The sequence below is a fragment of the Danio rerio genome, chromosome 19, assembly GCF_052040795.2.
Source record: "Danio rerio strain M-AB ecotype USA chromosome 19, GRCz13ab, whole genome shotgun sequence".
Taxonomy (NCBI): Eukaryota; Metazoa; Chordata; class Actinopteri; order Cypriniformes; family Danionidae; genus Danio; species Danio rerio.
Window position 1 is genome coordinate 29,840,326 of NC_141039.2, and position 18,788 is coordinate 29,859,113.

The following is an 18,788-nucleotide window of genomic DNA, read 5'->3' on the forward strand; positions in this document are numbered from 1 at the left end:
AAATAGCTAATAATAAAATTGCATTTTTCTTTACTACATATAGTATGTAAGAAAGCATGAGCCAAAGCCTGGATTGAGTCTAGAAGTACCTGGATTCTGAAGTGAGCATTCAATAGACATTTTGCTATCCCATGAGGCCATGGGAGAAGATTTATGAATATGAATAAAGAATCTGGTAGTTCATGTGATAATGACAATATGGTGGATATATATCTGGATTTCCTTCACACTACTCAAATTCAATATAAATGGAAATAAATACTTTTTAATGGTAGTAAAGTAAATTCAAATTCAAATGTAGAACCTATACAGACATGTACTTTTGGTTAATGAAAGGGCTCCTAATTTAACCCTTTTACAAGATGTAAGATAAGCCTTTGGTGTCTCCAGAATGTGTCTGTAAAGTTTCAGCTCAAAATAATATTCAGCTTATTTATAATACAATGCAGATATTGACTATTTGAGCTCTGAGGACAGTGTAGCCATTTTTGTAGCTTGTGCCTTTAAATGTAAATGAGCTGGTTCTCCCCTCCCACTGTTCCCACATGCGTGTCTGCTTCTTATGTGTTACACCAGATAAACAGCAGTCAGTGACAGAGACAGACATGTATGAAGCAGAAATCCAGCTCATTAGTCAAAAATACCAATTAAGTTTATTTGATGAATTTCTGGTGGAGTTTATTCAAGCCTTTCTAAAATGATAAGGCACACAAAAAAGCCATTACAACATTTGCAGTACACACATACATGACTTTACTGACACTATGCTGCTATGGTGATTCTAGTGGTTAGGAATTACATGGTAATTTTACAGTCTTTGTTTTATTTCAAAGACACTGTTTAAAAAAATGTGTAAAACTAATTATTAAAGTGATCACAAAGAGTTTGAACAGATCTTTTAATCCCAGTTTCTTTGCAAATCCTATTTTGTGGACATGTTTATATGCATTACTACGGAGACATGTTAAAACGCATGTCAATCAATTTGAGGGGGGGGAGGGGGAAACCCCATTCCTATGTCACGTTATGATCGGCCTCAAAATCACTAGTATTTGGATTCTATTTATTGTCAGGAAATTTAATAAAGAGACTTGTTTTGTTTATTGCACTCTAATATGACAGTGAATACATTATACTCACACACAGTTCTGTCAAAATAGCTTCCAAAAGTTGATTTTGAATCATATGTGCCCTTGAAAAGTAGTGGTTTGATTGCCTGATCAAAATCCATCATTCTTAGCTTGAAAATATGACGTGTATGTTTGCACTCTGTCACTGACAACATATAAATAGGACATTTCTACTGGCAAAATCAGACACTGGCATTCTCAGTGTGACAATAAGGCAAATTATAGATTGATAGCCATAGAGGTCGAAGGCGGACAATGAAAAAAAATAAAATAACTGGAGAGCTATGAAAGTGCTGTCACTCAAGTCTCACCTGGTCCCACGGACAGATGATCCCACCGAAAAACATGAAGAGGTAACCCATGGCAACCAGACAGCCCCAGATGAGCAGGGAGAAGAGGCGAAGGAGCTTTTTGAAGACAGACTCGATGCAGACAAGAATGAAGATGGCCAAAAAAATGGCCAGTGTTGTAGGCACAGTCATGATGAAGGCCATGTGTTCCTCCATGTCCTGTTGGAACATAAAGACAGGTTCATGGTTCAGTCATTTATGCATTGACAATCTGCTATAGAAGTGGACGGACTATTGCGATGAAAAAGACGGATAAAAGAGACACATTTAGAGCAGGGTTTTCATTTGATATGGAAAAAAAGAACTGAAAGGATTTTCTGTGTGATTCAATGGCAAAACAAACTCTGACCTTCACCTCAGACTTTCTGGACCAAAGTTCAGTCTATAATGTCTGCTCAAACTTTTCCATTAACATAATGTGGTCTAAATGTATGTTGATGTGATAATAGTGTTTCACTGCTGAATTATTAATTAATATGGACAATTAACATTTGAAAAAAAACCTTCGCACTTAAACTCTTATCGCAAATATCATTATATAAAATTGGGTTTGTGCTCTCAAAACGTTATCAAATCAATTAACGCACTTCAAAGTCAACATGAAACAACCCATTTTACATCTATAATGTTGCATATTTTTCAGTGTGTAATGCGAACATAAGGCAGGATTTATGTTTACGGCTCATAAAATGTGAGAATTTCATACAAGCTTTTTAAAACGTTATATATAGAATTGTTTTAAAGACACAATATCATAAGAGCACTCATCTATTATATCAACATGCAAAACTGTTACCCAATCACCAAACCAAAGTCAAGTGTTTCATAGAGAGGGTCAAAACAGAGAAGAAAACACCCTGTTAGTTATAAATCTTTTTTTTTTTTTTTATCATGACAACACTATGAACTTGCATTATCATACTAATATGATGATTTAAGGCTTGTTTTTGCTTTTTTTGCCAATAATATTTTTGTAGAAACTGTGACTTCTTTTAGGTCTCTTCGTGAAAAACTGAAAAAAAGGTACAACAGTTATTTGAAATACACTTTAACTTCATAAATGTCTGTGCCGAAGGCTTCAATGTCTGCTGTAGGCAACATTTACTGTAACATTTTAATTGAAATAAAACATTTATTTCTGCTTATTTCAAATAAGACAGTAGGATATACAGTTTAAAAAAAGCTTATATGAATTAAAATAAAAAACATATGGGTTCTAAAATGACATGAAAAACCGTAAATGAGCCTAATAGTATTGTATGTCTAAAATCACAGTATTTGAAAAGCTGTATCCAGATGACCTACTTAACCTACTTTTGGCAATATTCTAAAGTGTGCACTTATGAGGCCATGGGACATAATTTTTGAGTGGGATCTAAGACTGATAAGCCATGTAACAAAAAAAAAAAAATATGGTGATTATTCATTAACTTGTTAATGAAGTATGCACCCTTTTTCCAAGACTGTTATGACGAGTATAAAGGTCATCATAATCCTAAATCCATTAAAGTATTTAATATTTAGCTTTTTTTTTAATGCATGTACATGTATATGTATTTATTTACATATGTATTATAACATATTTGCATCAATTTACCAAAAATGAATTAGCACTTGTGCGAGGTGTTTCTAAAGCAGCCTGTATGGGGGCAGGACGGTAAATTTGACATTGTTCTATCTTCTGGTTGCCGTTATCAGTCTCACACAATTTTTTCATTTTTCTGAAAGTCTTAATTACATCTTTGTAGTGTTTTTTTTTATTATTTCAGCAAATGGGATTGTAAAAAAAATATTTGTTGTACTCATTCACTGCACTCTAAGTTACTATGATGACCTCTGCTGCTGAGAAACTCGCAAATGTGAAAAGAGTCCATAATCAAATGTAGTACCTACTCAAACAGAATGTGATTTTGGATTATTTTTGGATAGAGTCATGGTCAATTAAGGATGATTTGCTTGGTTGAAATTCATGATTCAAAAGCTAAAAACAGAATTATCAGGTCCGAAGCCAGCCCGGTGAAAGTGGTGGATCTTTTTTCAGTTATTTACCTTTATTTTCTATTTACAGTAATTATGAGGTTTAATTGGGTTGCAATTTAGTGACATTTTAAGCACTATTTTTTGCAGAACTAACTTGCTGAGTGGTCATCATAACCACAATTTTCTAAAAGATTTACAGTACATCAATTATCATTTACGTCAAATACATCACATACATCAATTACATCAAATATCATTTACAACCACCTAACCCTGCCCTGGCTACAGGTCTGTATAATGTCAAATATGTATGATTGCATCAAACACTTAGTATATTTAAACATTGTATTCAATCTCTTATACATTTGATTTAATGTAGTTAATTAGTACTCTCACTGCCCAATCTCTCCTGCTATTAATGCATTTATATGAAAAATAAACCATGTAAATGTTTTGAATAATCTTACTGATAAATGTGGTGATTTGAATGATGCTTGTGGATTCACTTTGATGAGTGCCGCTCCAGCAAGTAAGCACTTCAGATGATTAAGTGTGTCAAAATGACTACTTTCAAACTTTAAAGGATTTATACATCCAAACATGTAAATTTCAAAATGTTCATACCTTAATGGGTATTTTTGGGGTCTTTTTAGGGAACAATTCACCCAAAAATTAAAATTACTCCATAATTTACTCCATAAACCCTCATTCCATCCATGTATAACTTTTGCATTTTTCACATTTTTTCCAGCTCTCTAATACTGTATAAAAATGTTGAGAAGCTTTCAAAAACATGTACATCTGTTGGCTAACTAACCTATATACCATCAGGGGGTTAACAAATTTCCTATAAATGTTTTTGTATCAGCACTATTTCAATTCTTTTAATTATAACTCCAACCACTGATTTCTGGTGGTGGCCGAATGCATGTTATGCTTGACTGACGTATACAATCATATGGTGCATAAAGTTAGACACATTCATAGATGAAGCTCTGGAAATAGACATGCCTCATGGGAACAACTTACCAGACTGTTAAGCACAGAAGATGATGACGAATAAGAAAACTTGTTGGTTTTACTGTACGACATTTAACAGTATAAAACTCTTACAATGTTGCATACATGTGTCTAACCATCTAATGTCACACGTTGAATGTATCAGTCAAACATAACTTGATTGGAGTTTATAATTTAAAGATTAGAAATATCTCTTTTACAAAAACACACTGATCTGCTTCATAAGATATGCTTAAACTCCTGGCGGTGTATGGGTTAGTCTGACGATGGAATTTGGAAGCTACAAAATAAAAGCCTCTATCCAATTACATACAAGACCCAGGATATAATTTTAAAGGTGCTGCATGTGTGTATAAGTTTTTGACTTTTCTAAAGCATAAAAATACCATAATATGTCTGCAGATGTTTAAGTAGCATGCTAAATTAACATTCTTGTTTAGCTAAAAAACAATGCTAAAGTCAGATATTCTACTTAAAAAAGTGTGTTTTATGCAGGAACGTCTGTCTTTGTTTTGGTCTAACTCACCCAATGCCAGTTTAGCCAATTATATTTAACACCCCTGGTTACCTGGGTGGAAAACAGCGTACTTCATTTATTCAGTCAGGAAGGCTAAAGTGTGCATCCGTGACTGAATACAACCATCTGTGAACAGTAGCAGACTGCAAAATGAGACAAGGATTCAGAGTTACAAGAGGTGGTTAATAATTAAGAAATATAAATATTACGAAAGTAAATATTAGGTGAGCAGGTTACATTGTAACACTATGTACTAATAACACGCTACTTGACAAGATATGAAGTGATAACAAATTGGCTGTTTGCACCAGACGAAGCATGACATCCATTTAAACACAGCTATACAAAAACACAGAATAGTGCACTCACTGCACTACAATGAAATGTTAAGGTTTATAATCTAATTAATACAATAAACCTCTTTAAACATGCTAAATTACTGATATGTGTTGGCTTGCATTGAGTAACAGCTCTAAAGTTCAATTACGAATGGGTTATTTTATTTTCAAGATCTGATGCGTACTATCTGCAGCTGCTTTCAGTAGTATGGCAATAAATGTCATGTAAAATGGCGTTCAAACTCACATTATTAGCATTTAACACAAAATAAAGCACATGATGTGTACCTGAGGTGATCATTGTCAGTTTATCATGTTGTTCAGCAGAAAGAAATAGAAGCTGTTTCTAAAATATTAATTTCAGGTGTTGGTTAGGAACTCCTTGTAATATGGAAAATATTCCTTCTGTCGCGTGACGATGCTTTTATTTAGAACACGACTTAATCAGTCCTGATGTTGTCAATCTGGCAACCTGCGTTTGAGTGCGTTTTAAACCAGGAGTGCAATACATAGTTCAACCACTGGGTGTCAAACTTACATACGTTACCTATAAACTACTCAAACTGGGTTCATCTGACAAAAAAAGTATATAAACCGAATATTGTTTGAATGTAAATAAGTTAGGCGGTAAGTGTCATTTTTGGGTGAACTATACCTTTAAGCTTTAGAGAAATCTCTAATAAACTAAAATTGAATTGGTCTGAAACAACATGAGGACAAAATGTGCATTTTTTGTGAATTACATCTTATAAATACAGTAAGCTGACTCTGGGATAAAACTAGCTGGATACGCCTTCAAAAATCAAAGACTAAACAAACCAGCATTTGTATTATCCTCAGAACACCCTTTTTATACGCCCACATTCACAATGCAGCATTCACTTAATCCAAATTGTGACATTAAACATTAAACCAAACTGTGACATCAAGCGAACCCTGGTGCACACTAACAGGTGAATGTCTCCTGTGAATGTCATCTTAATTTTATGAAGACTATGACAAGAAATCATAGCCAATATGAAATATTTGCATATCACAGTGACCTTCGACGAAGTCACATTCTACCTGGTCACGCTTCAGCAATTCTGTTTGGCTGCGAGTGTGCGAGGAACTCGGTCTAGACTTACAGTCACAGCTCAAAGTAACACACTCACAGACTGTTCATCTACTGCAGACAGAGACAGAAATAGACAGCGCTGCAGCAGGAGGGTACAGTCAGAGGGGAGAATTTTAATAACTACATTATAGCTACATTATCTATGCAGATTTATTGGAGATGACTCATGACATATGCCATGGAGCTTTTATTGCGATTTGAATTGAGCAAAAACGACTTCATCCTTGGGCCATTATTAAAGCTTCTCTACAAAAGAAAAAGAAAAAAAAAAACTGAGATTACAACCATGTATTTCTACTCTGTAATTATTTATTGGAGGTGCGTACGGCTCATAGTGGAGCTGTAGATGCGGGTAATGTGGTGTTGCATCATGGATTCTGATGACTGTGTGTGTGTGTGTGTTTTGTGAATGATGAGAGAACACTGAGCTGGCAAACTCACAGTAATATAATGCCTGTACCACAGTATGAGTCACCAGCCATTAGAGGAGACACCCCAGGGAGAACTACGAATTCAAGGGAACTCTGGCACGCAGACTGAATCTCAATGAACTCTGGGGGAACACACCCTTTTCGTCTCCATTAGCCACAGACAGACAGACAAGAGCACTCACCTATTTCACATATATATTTATTAGAAAATATAAGTGATGCTTGATCATTTCGAAGATATATAGAAAGTGTGAATGTTTCTGTCAATAGCATTGCAAAGGTAACATTTATTTGTACTCTAAATCCCATTAATTCACATTTTAGGTAATTATTTTCGATCAAATAATTTTTTTTTGTAAAATACCTAAAATAAGATGTGTGGTGTGCACCAGAATACTGTCATGTTTAGGTGCCCTATCATACAGCCGGCGCGATGTGGCGCAAGGCGCGACGCAATTGTTGTTTGCTAGTATCAGCTTGCCGCAAGAGGCATTTTGAGCCACGCTGTTTAAAAAGCAAATGCATTTGCGCTTATATATTCGCCCATAGGTGTTCTAGTATAAAAAGGGAGGCCTTTTGAGGCGCATTGTTGGCGCGTTGCTATTTTTTGAGACTAATAGTCTGTTCTTTAGACCAGAACAAAGCCGATCTATTGTCCAGCACAGAGCGTGTTAGTTGTGTGCCTTGCTTACACACTGCTTAATACACTCCTGATATAGAGCAATACGCAAAAATCTTTAAATGTGAAAAAGAATATATATATACATACATATATATATATATATATATATATATATATATATATAGAGAGAGAGAGAGAGGATATAATAAGGGTATATGTAGGATATAAATATAAAGAATTAAAATACTACAAAACATATTATTTTCTAGCCTACATATAATATAAAAACCACGCCCTTAATGTGTTTGCGCCCTGCGCTTTGCACTTTGCGCAAGGATCTTCAAAATAGAGCCCAGAGTGTTCAGCAAAGTTTTGTTTTTTGCTTTTTGACAGGTCAACTTAAGCACAATATGTAAACAATTTTTCATCAAAATATCCCCAAAACACTAGAACAGTGTTAAATATTTTGCTCACTTGTACTTAATTTGTCAGAATGTTTCAAAGAACTTTTAAATTTTAACTAGTGACATGAACCATGTCTTGTGTGCCAAGCTATTGACGTCTTACACCCTCGATTTCCGGGTTTGGTTTAATAAAAAACCAGGAAACACTGAAGTTGCTTTAACATGTTTTGTGTTTTAATAGACTGCACAGAGCAGCATCATAACAGTCTTTAAATGTATTTAGTATGATAAAAAGTGACCATGACCAGAAGAACCTGATGTGGTCAACTGTGGCATGATAAAAACTGTTGCTTTCGTGCCACATCCTGATCCTGTTTCTTCAGCAATTGTTTCAGCATTCTCATTTTACCTTGACAGCTTTCAGCATTACACTGCTTCATCCTACCATGATAATATGTTTTGAATACTTTTAGGATTTAATGAAGACCATAACTCCTATGATTCCACACTCAGCCAAGACATCACAAAAATAAACCTTTGTTACATGTTGTGCCTTTACTGACAGTTGCGTTTTAAAGGGCAACCACTTGTGTGTGAGTAAATAGTGAGAAAAGTTTCATTTAGGCCACGGCTGCTCTTTTTTTAGGTCAACTATGCCTTTAAAAGATAAGTTATTGATCAATGCTGTTGATAATAAATACTGTGCAGCTCTATTGCTGTGCTCACTTTGTGCAAATTTTAAAGCAGCAACTCTTCAGAGTCTCGTGCAATTGTTTATTTAGACTCATATACAGTGGAGAAATTAAGTATTAAACACGTCATGTTTATCCTGGGAATAATATTTCTAAAGGAGCTGTTGACATGAAAGCAAACCAGATTTTGGTAAAAACCCAAACAATACAAACTTAAAAAAAAAAAAAATAGCTATGTGTATCAACAATGGAATGACACACAAAGAACTGAACTGAGCAGCGTACGCGTGCGTCTGAGCTCCAGCAGTCAGCGGTTGCTTTGAGCACAAAACCCCAGAGAGCAGTGCATATCAGACAGTTTATCAAGGATGTACTGCTGAATCGCGTCTCAATATAGTTAATAGTCTCACTAACAAGTCTAATGTGATATTTAATTAATCTTGCTTCTATTTAACAACACTTTAATCTTTATGAATCTATCAGGTAACGTGTCACTGTGTCAATACACTGCTTCAATCTTTCACTTTCACGCTTGTACTAGCGAAAACCTCAGATACTGTTGGTTGGTTCCTCTTGGTTGTGCACCTTTTTTATTAACCAAGTTTGTTGATGCCATTATAAGGACATAGATCACTCTGCAGGGTTTCCTCTAGGATCTTTTCCAGCTGTGGCGGCAGGTCTTTTAGACAAATCTACCAAACCCCTATGGCTTCATTTCAATGACAAATTGAGAAATGTCATGAGCGCAGTATTACAAATCGAGATAGCATTTACGCGCAATACGAGTGTGCTTGTGCGCCAATTTACTCTGCTTGTGCACAAAACCTCTTACACGCCCCCTCAAATATACGCTGCTCAAGCACAGATCCTCGTGCGCTCTCAATTAAACGCTGCTGAAATGCGATTTAGTGCGTTTATGTAGTGAGTATGTCTCTAACATTTATTAGATTTGCTAGGAATATTTATAGACCTACAGAGCGGCATTATGAATCATGAAGTAAAGTGAAACGGCTATAAGTATAGTTATGGAAACTGTGTTAATCTTAACTCAAAGCTAAGTGTTAGCTGGCCTTATGCATCACGCACCTGTCAGTCAGTCAGCACGTAACCTCAAAAAGTTAAAAAAACTACTGCAGTTACAAAAAAGTTTGCACTATAATAATTCACTTCCCTTTTAATACGTTTTGGTGCGATTATAATCCGCTATAAAAACAACAACAACAATGACTGAATGTTTTGAATGGGAAGCAGTAATGTAGCCGTGGAGGGATGCATTTTGGTGTGGCGCCCCGCCATGGAAGAATGAATGTAGTGGAAACCATGCTCTGCCTATTCATGCCAGAGTCCCGCAGAAAAAAGTGATTGACAGATGGTAATTTGTGTGTAGCTTTTCTTTATTTAGTTATGATTTGGTTATGGGTAAAAACAAAGATTATGCAGGTCAGGTAGTTGAAACGGTAAGCTACAAATAATTAATTCATTATGAATTAATTAATTATTCATAGATAATTATTTCACCACCACCTACGACAACGATGGCATCGTCCATTGCGATGTTTTACATTAGACATTGTGTGATGCCAAATTAATTGACATCGCCCAACCCTGTAAAAAATGCAGGGTTCCACACAATTCTTTCATGGTGTTCCAACACAAACTGATTAAGTTAACTTAACACTTTTAACAAATTTATGTGGATTGAACATAAAAAAATTAAGTTGTCCCAATGAAATCTAAATAATTGTGCTGTTTCAGCTCATTTTAAAGTAGATTGAACAAGTAAAAAAAAATTTTTTTTTGAGTGAACCCTACCCTGTGTCATTTCATTTTCATGCACATAACTTAATTTTTAAAACAATAAGCTTTATTTTCTTTGCATATATGGATTTCTTTGGTTGTTTCCAACATTTGATAAAAATTTCAAGTCAACAGCACCTTTAGAAAAAGTTTTCAGAGGAAAATGGTAACATGTTCAATACTTATTTCCCCTACTGTAAAAGGATTACTTGTCTAAAAATCTTAATTTTCATCTATAGAAAGTAAGTCACATACATCTAGGCTACGAGATGAGAAAACAATAACACTACTTTTATCCTCGGGTTACCATCGCTTCAACAATAAGTCTGTGAGGAGCATGCTGATGAAAAAAGAAAACTTAAGATGAGTATCACTTGTGATTTTTTTGTGCATCATTTCCAATCAAGCTGTAATTTTGTCAAATCCTGAAAAAAAGTTGAAATATTCCTCATTACAACAAAAGAGTCTCCCTTTCATGCCAAAATCGCATCTATCTCTAGTATTGCATCTTTGTTATAACTGATATAATCTACGAATCAAGAGTTTACATCAGGGCTTGTTTAAATCCCTAACCCTCACATATGCATTACTAACGCTTGCTTTGGCAAACAGGACTAACAATGTGCACTCATCTGAAATTTCCCCCTCCTCTTTCCTGGGCAACTATAATTAAATGTCTACATCAAAGTGCTGATTCACTGCCTACATGATTAGCCTTAAAATCCCCATTTTAGGCCCGATCCCACCAGCCCCTTCTCCTTCCTGTTCTCCAACTCTCATCACTCTTTCATCCCTCACAGTATGAATCAGACTTGGCTCCTATCAGTCTCTTTTCTTCACGCTATCAAGGGCCAGAGCTCGTATGGCCCGCTGATTGTGCATTTAAGCCCATTTGAGTCCATTTAACTCCATTTTGCAGGGGCCACAAAAGCAGACGTTTATATGGGGGTGCTTTGTTACAATGCAAGCCCTTCCAAAGCCACTTCCTGAACATTTGTCTGAGCGTTGCAGTATTATGCGAGTTAGGCCTGGTTTGTGTGTGTTTTCTGTGGTTTCGCAGTCCTGCTGACTTGCTGATGGCACAAAAATGTTAAAAATGCCACTCACAGTCAGCAGAATGCAAACTTAACACCGTACCCACATACTCTTGTTTTTTTAACTCTCAAAACAGTTTCAGAGTTTTGTTATCTTACAATTGCAAAAAAGAAAAATAGATTTTTGTAATACATTGCAATGTGATATCAGCTGTAATTTTGAATGATCCAGTGTGTGTGTGTTTTACACTTTATTATTCCTCAAAAGGATTAACACTAGGGCTGCACCATATTGGGAAAACTTCACAGTAAAGGATTTCATTTTTTTCCCCACAGTATTTTACTGCATTTCTCAACAGTTTCTTATTGTATGAGCTACATACAGTGTGGTAAATGTTGTTTTTACAGTATTACAATTTATTCTCAACATTATCATACTGTATACATAGTTTACAGTATGTTACTGTAGATTTTTTAATAAACTCTGGGAAATAATCAGTTACTGTGAATCTAATTACAGTTCTGCAAATTACCGTAAAAAATCTTCACAAACTCTTTTGCAGGTAAACCTAGTCAAATACATGCTTACATAAAACATTTAAAGGAATACTGGGTGACCTTTCTACCTTGGTTTTCAACAAAGGCTGCACAAGAGTTCATTTCATAGCACATATTCTGTCCTGTCATCTCTGATGACCTGGAAGTGCTTCAACATCGGTGAGTAATAAATCTTCATATTATCATGCATAAAGGCATTTTATAAGCCTAACTTTAATGTTAGTTTGTAATTAAATTTTAAAGTTAGCTTACAATAATGAAATTTACAGTGTTTAATTTATTCTCAACGTTTTAGTGATGCTGTGCACAGTGATAATAGATTTATTATAGGAAATGTCACTAGTGAGGTGCTGAGCTAATCATGGACAAATGACCCAGGTGAATTATTTTCTATTTTTTATAGCATAGTTCTGACTCGTCTGTAGTGTGATCAACATTTGCATTAGGTGTAGATGTGTTTGGAAAGCACAATGTATCAATTTACGTTGTGTTTATAGTATTATACTGCATTTCTTAACAGTTTCTTACTGTATAAGCTATATACAGTGTGTTACTGTATAAATTGTTGTTTTCGCAGTATAAAAATTGTATTCTCAAATTTTCCAAACTGTGTACATGGTTTACAGTATGTTACTGTAGATTTTTCAATGAATTCTGGTAAATAATCAGTTACTGTGAATCTAAATACAGTACTGCAAATGACCATGAAAAACTCCACACACACTTTTTTCAAATATACCTAGTCAAATACAGTCTTACATAAAACATTTGAAAGAACACTGGGTGACCATTCTACCCTGGTTTTTAGCAAAGGCTGCACAGGAGCTCATTTAATAGCATATATTCTGTCCTGTCATTTCATCTCTGACGATCTGGAACTGCTTTAACATTGGTGAGTAACAAATCTTCATATTTTCATGTATACAGGCATTTTAAGCCAAACTTTAATGTTAGTTTGTAAATTTAAAGTAAGTTAGTTTGAAATTTTTGTGATTCTGTGCACAGCACACTATCAGGAATAAAGGTACACGAGCTGTCACTGGGGTGGTACCTTTTCAAAAGGTACAAGTTTGTACCTAAAAGGTCCTTATTAATACCTCAAGGGTATATATTAGTACCTGAATAGTACAAAATTGTTCCTCTTACAGTTTGTAGGTACTAATATATACTTTTGAGGTACCAATATGGACCCTTTAAGTGCAAGTGTGTACCATTTGAAAAGGTACCACCCCAGTGACAGCTCGCGTACCTTTATTTCTGAGAGTGTGTAATAATATTTAATTTGAGGAAATGTCACTGGAGAGGGAGCTGAGGTGAATCTCAGGAGAATTATTTTCTATTTTTTATGGCATAGTTCTGACTCGTTTGTAGTGTGATCAACGTTTGTACTACGTGTAGATGTGTTTGAACGCAGCTCGTAAAAATGTAATGCTATTTTGACAAATTAAACAAAATTACTCAATAAAAGTTTTGTTCATCTTGCTGAATGTGACTCAAATGTCGGTATTAATACCTGAACTTGCCATCACTACATATTGAAATACAGTAATATGGATTGACCGTGAAATATTACCGCAAATATTCATGAAGTAGGCTAGACTACTCTTCACTTCTCTGCCCAACTTTACCACAATTCATCATGTCGCTGTGTCTCTCGGATACTTTCAACATAAACAACTAGTTTGTGATTACTTTGTTTTATGCAAACCAAATTTCAGTAACTTATCGGAAGCATTAATTTGGAAAAATCACCCACAGCTTTCATGTTCTGTAACAATCTTATCTTTAAGTAAGAAGCGGATTTATACGAGTTAAAAGCTTAATTATTCAAAGTTAACTTAGATTTTTTAGATTATAAAGTAGCATTATTAAATAAAATAACATCTGATAAATGTAAATTACTAGACAGTTATATTAAAAGTAATGTTAAAATACTGTAGTTCTGCATAGTAAAAATGTACAGTAAAATACTGTTTTCAGTTTTTCAGTATGTGTACCACTATTTTAATTATTGATACAGTTAAAATAAAGTAAAATCATGTATTACATTTTACAGTAATTTTACTGTTTTATGGAATACAGCAACTACTTGATAATTGTTGCCAGTAAGTTACTGTTTTTTTACAGCGTTGACATTGCAATATTTTTTCTCTCATTTCATTACTTTAAACTGATTGGGATGATTTTGTAGGAGAGTAAAATATAAATACATTTTCATGTAATTTTTAAAATACATATAGCAAACAAAACACAGTCATAAACATTTTATAAATGATAAATAAACACATACTTTATAGTTTTCTGGGGAGAACCTAGCAGTATTTGGATACAGAAAAGCAATAATCAAATGCAAAATAACAGTCTTGATCATACAAATAATTCAATTAGATGATTCTTTATTAAACTTCTTTAGGCACTACTAAAATGCTTTAAACTCTTAAAATACTCAAATAGTCACAGGCCTTAAAAACACATGCAGAAGACAAATTTCACTCTATACGGTTTAATTCTACAGCGTCTCCACAAATCTCATGTGTTTTGAACTGTAGTTTCTGGTCAACTAATTTCAACTCAACACTGCGATGTGATTTATTGATGCTCAAACGATATATTGTGCACCCTTAACTGACACCTCAAACAAGTTTCTTATTTACCCTCAGCAATTACATAAAAGAAAGATGTCAACTCTGATGTACTCATCATATATGTCTAGTAAAATATAAGACAATTTGGACGTTTGAAACAAGACAAGGTTAAAAGTAAAAAAAAATATGCTATTTATTTTACTTTATTTCTTGATGCGTTAAAGCAATTAAATCTTTTCAAACGTATCATATCCTTGATGTGTTAAATAAAACATTTACAAATGTATTAAATACATGACGCATTGACTTCAAACTTTGAAATGCACCAGGATCTTGAGATATTAAATTGAAACTTTCAAAATTGTAATAAAAAGTTTTTCAAAAACCGCATTCAAAAGTTAAATTAGTTGAGTACAAAGAGAGCAACGGTGTGAAGTAACAATTACAAATACTGAAGTCACTGCAATTGCTTAGTTTTTTCTCAAACTACTTTACTAATGAATGTAACTGGCAACATTTAGTACTCGCTACACTTGAAATATCTGCACATTGGTATAAGAATCATTAAATCTCGCAAATAAAAAAAAAGCATGGCTTTGGTGATGTGGAATTGGTTGGAACAGCTTTGATCATCTTGTTTTAAAATCCTGGATATCAAACATGTTTGATATGATCAGCGAGGCTCCGATTTGTTTACTAGAAGATCGCAAGGTGCAAGATTCTGTCTTTAAATGGCTCACATTGCCACATAATCTGTGCCGAGAATCGGCATTGATTGAAGGTCTTAAGAGGATTTCATCTCTGATTCTCGGGAGGTGAAAATCAGGCATAAATCTAAACATGGGCTCATTCTGAAAATGCAGCCCTATATATGTTTCTGGAGATTGCGAATTATGTAGCCAGAAGTACGTATGGCAGCATTTAATTTTTAAAATGAATGCTGTGTGGCGGTATGATGCTGTTCCTTTTCAGGCTGACCGCTTTCCTCCATATGGATGGGTTTCTCGCTGTTACCAGTTTGTCCAGTTAGCTCGCCATGTCAGTGGACTTGAGATGCAGAGAGGAGTTGACCACGACGACAGGGTTCGAGTTTGGCGAAGAACGGTTGCAGAAAGCGAAAGCTAAAAAATAAAATAAACAAGTAAATAACGGTGAGAATGTGGTAAAAATCTGAAAACATGGTAAAATTCAGGGGGCTTTTCTTTTTCTGGATTGCTTTTTAAAACACTGCGGTTGGGTTTAGGGAAGTTGGGTGGGGTGAACGTATCGGTCAGCTGGTCAGTCAGTTTACGTGAGAACAGCGAGTGCGAATTGCACTTGTAGAAAAGCATACAGTAGCCTCTGGTGGATTCGCGTAAACAAAAACTGTAAAAACATAGCTCCTGGGTCGTATTTTGCTCTCTTCCAGAAATATATATAGTGGAATATAATCAGAATGAGCCTGGGTTGGCATTATTTGTTAATAAAAGCCACGCAATGTGGTGTTGTATTTTTTATGCAATTGCATAAGTGTGGTTTATGCATCCTATTACATTTGGCTTTATTAAGTTTCCTGTTTGTTCTCTAAAAAAATTCAATCATAAAATAAAAAAATTACTGTTTCATGTGATAACCTCATAATCGGGCCCTTCAGCTCCACAGCATGGTGACTGTGATATATATGGCAGCACTTTAAAATCTATTTGTTTTGTTAAAAAAAGGGTGCATTAAACCACAGTGCAAACACAAATGGCATGCTCGTCTTACACTACATTTCTAATTAACTCAACCAGGCCAAGGCCAGCACGCTTTACAGATGCTGTGCAGTATGTCAATGACTGAATTCCATCTAAGGCACTGTAAGTGAATCTTAATGATCGCATAAGCTGGTAAGATCAGCTCAGTGTGACGCTGCTGCCTTCATAACTCATCTAATTGATCAGCCAGCAGGTTCGCTTCATCCCACTCTATATTATCATATTTCTCCAGTATTGGCGTCAGCTTTTATAACATGTCGCCTCACCCTGATCCCTCCAGAAGCCTCTCTTTAAAAAAAACCCAATAATACCTTCAACAGAATTTCTCAAGTGCATCTGAGTGGGAGGTTTTACTTTACTGACTGTTTGAATAGAAACTGGACTGTTGATCAGGAATGTGTGCACGATGGGCTTGTTTGTGTTTGCTGTTGTAATTGAGACACTGGGATGATGTGGGACTGTGGCCAAAATGGCCTGTTCCAAGATTTGGCTCTCGTTGTAATTTGAAGAGGTTCGAATGAGGAGGAGTGCAGCCATTAGGCATTAAATCTGGCTAGTAACAGTCTTATTATCAGGATTAGAGAAAAAAAGATGTCAATTTTTGCTTCACCATTATTGATAATGGTGTCAAGTGTGTTACACAGCACATTCATCATCGCCTGACGGAAAGGGCTGTTATTCATTTTAGTTGCCAATTTTCCCATTAGAAGATGCTTTTTAGCTAAATGACCGATAGAGTCGAACAAGGCCATGCTTACACTTGGGGTTAAGAAGGGCTTTTGTCAATCCCAACACAAGTTGAGGATCCTAAAATAAACAGCAAACAGGATCTACAATGAATTAGGTTTGTGCATTACGTTCTGAGGTATTTGAAAATGCATTTGATTCAATTGCTTTCACGTAAAATCTTATGAGGTAGAATGATTTTTAAACAGCCACACCAATGTTCGGCTATTGAGTGAACGTGATTTTTCTAAAACATTTCACCAAAACAATGTACTCATACTTCACTGCACTGCACCAAAATGGGCAAAATTGTATTTGCCACTCATATCTTGTTCATATGTTTGTCTCCATGTTCGCTTGTAGGATCCGCAACATCGATTCATGCATCAATAGTACTTGCATGTCGCGCTGAGTGCTACAAGTGTAAGTGATGAAGTATAAGAAAAAATAAGATGGAAGGGTTGATGAAATCCGAACAGAAGTGGTGACAAGAGATGCATTTGAACGCATGTAGTAACCAGATGCAATCAGGTCCTAATTTCAGCCAGAAAAATAAATAAATAAAACAGTAATGATTATGTTGTGAGTGACTCTTGTCAGACATCAAACATGAATGAAAGCATGTAGCTTGTTGAGAATTAATTTGTATTACTCTTCAAAATGATCAGAAATCATAGTAAAGCTCAATATTATATTATTTTATTATAATATATCATAATATAATAATATTATAATGATTATATTATAATATAATAAAAACTCGATACTTAATAAATAAGTATCATATATTATCCTTAACAAAAGAAAATCATATTTAAAGTCCATGTGAAATCAAAACGTTTATTTGGCTAGTGCACAGTTATTCTTTAGGTGAACAATTATTCTGTGCAAGTTAGTGAAAAAAAAAAAGTTTGTTTTGGTAATCTTCAATCAAAGTTTGTTTGACACAAGAGTATTTGTTCTGCATTTTGAGTAACAGCCCAGTTAGCATTAGTTCGCTATGAGGGAATGATGAGGTCCTGCCCCCGGTTTAACATTCCATTTCATTTATAAGCACATTAATTTCTGGTTTATGCAGACATTAACATGTATAAATAAACAAACAATTTATATAAACAAAGTAAATATAAAAAATAATCAATGCCTTTGCATCTTCCCAGCTGCTATACGAAATAAAACGGTGACACTTTTCAATAAGTTTGTATTAGTTCAGGTATTTATTAACATCAACAAGACATTAATTATAGTTTTTATTCATGGGAGTTAACATAACTTAATGAAAATACAGTTATTCAATCATTCATTCATTTTCCTTTGGCTTAGTCCCTTATTTACCAGGGGTCGTCACCGCGAAATGAACAGCTAACTATTTTAGCATATGTTTTATGCAGTGAATACTCTTCTAGTTGCAATCCAGTACTGGAAAACACCCATACGCTATTACATTTACACACACTTAGTCAATTTTCTTTACCGAATTCACCTATACTGAATGTCTTTGGACTGTGGGGGAAACTGGACCACCCGGAGGAAACCCAAGTGAACTCGGGCAGAACGTGCAAACTCCACACAGAAATTTGGCAGGGACTCGAACCAGCGACTCTAACTTGCTGTGTGGCGACAACGCTAACCACTGAGCCACCACGCCAACCACAGTTATTAATTGGTAGCTTGTTAACTCACAGTGCATTTGCTCTTCAGTGTTTGACCTCTCAGCAGTGAATATTTAACCCCACTAAACTGAACTTCAA

General features: G+C 34.9%; 1 protein-coding gene across 3 annotated transcripts in view; it reads right to left on the bottom strand.

Annotated features, from left to right (window-relative positions):
* Positions 1–18,788, bottom strand: part of adcy2b (adenylate cyclase 2b (brain)) — a 167,732-nt gene that overhangs the window by 129,037 nt on the left and 19,907 nt on the right. For all 3 annotated transcript variants that reach the window (XR_015515971.1, XM_087294514.1, NM_001099987.1), the window contains exon 2: positions 1,442–1,639. Coding sequence is in view for 2 of the 3 variants with exons in the window: in XM_087294514.1 (XP_087150640.1) it covers positions 1,442–1,639 (198 nt within the window). In the remaining variant the exon portion in view is untranslated. The remainder of the gene's footprint in view (positions 1–1,441; positions 1,640–18,788) is intronic.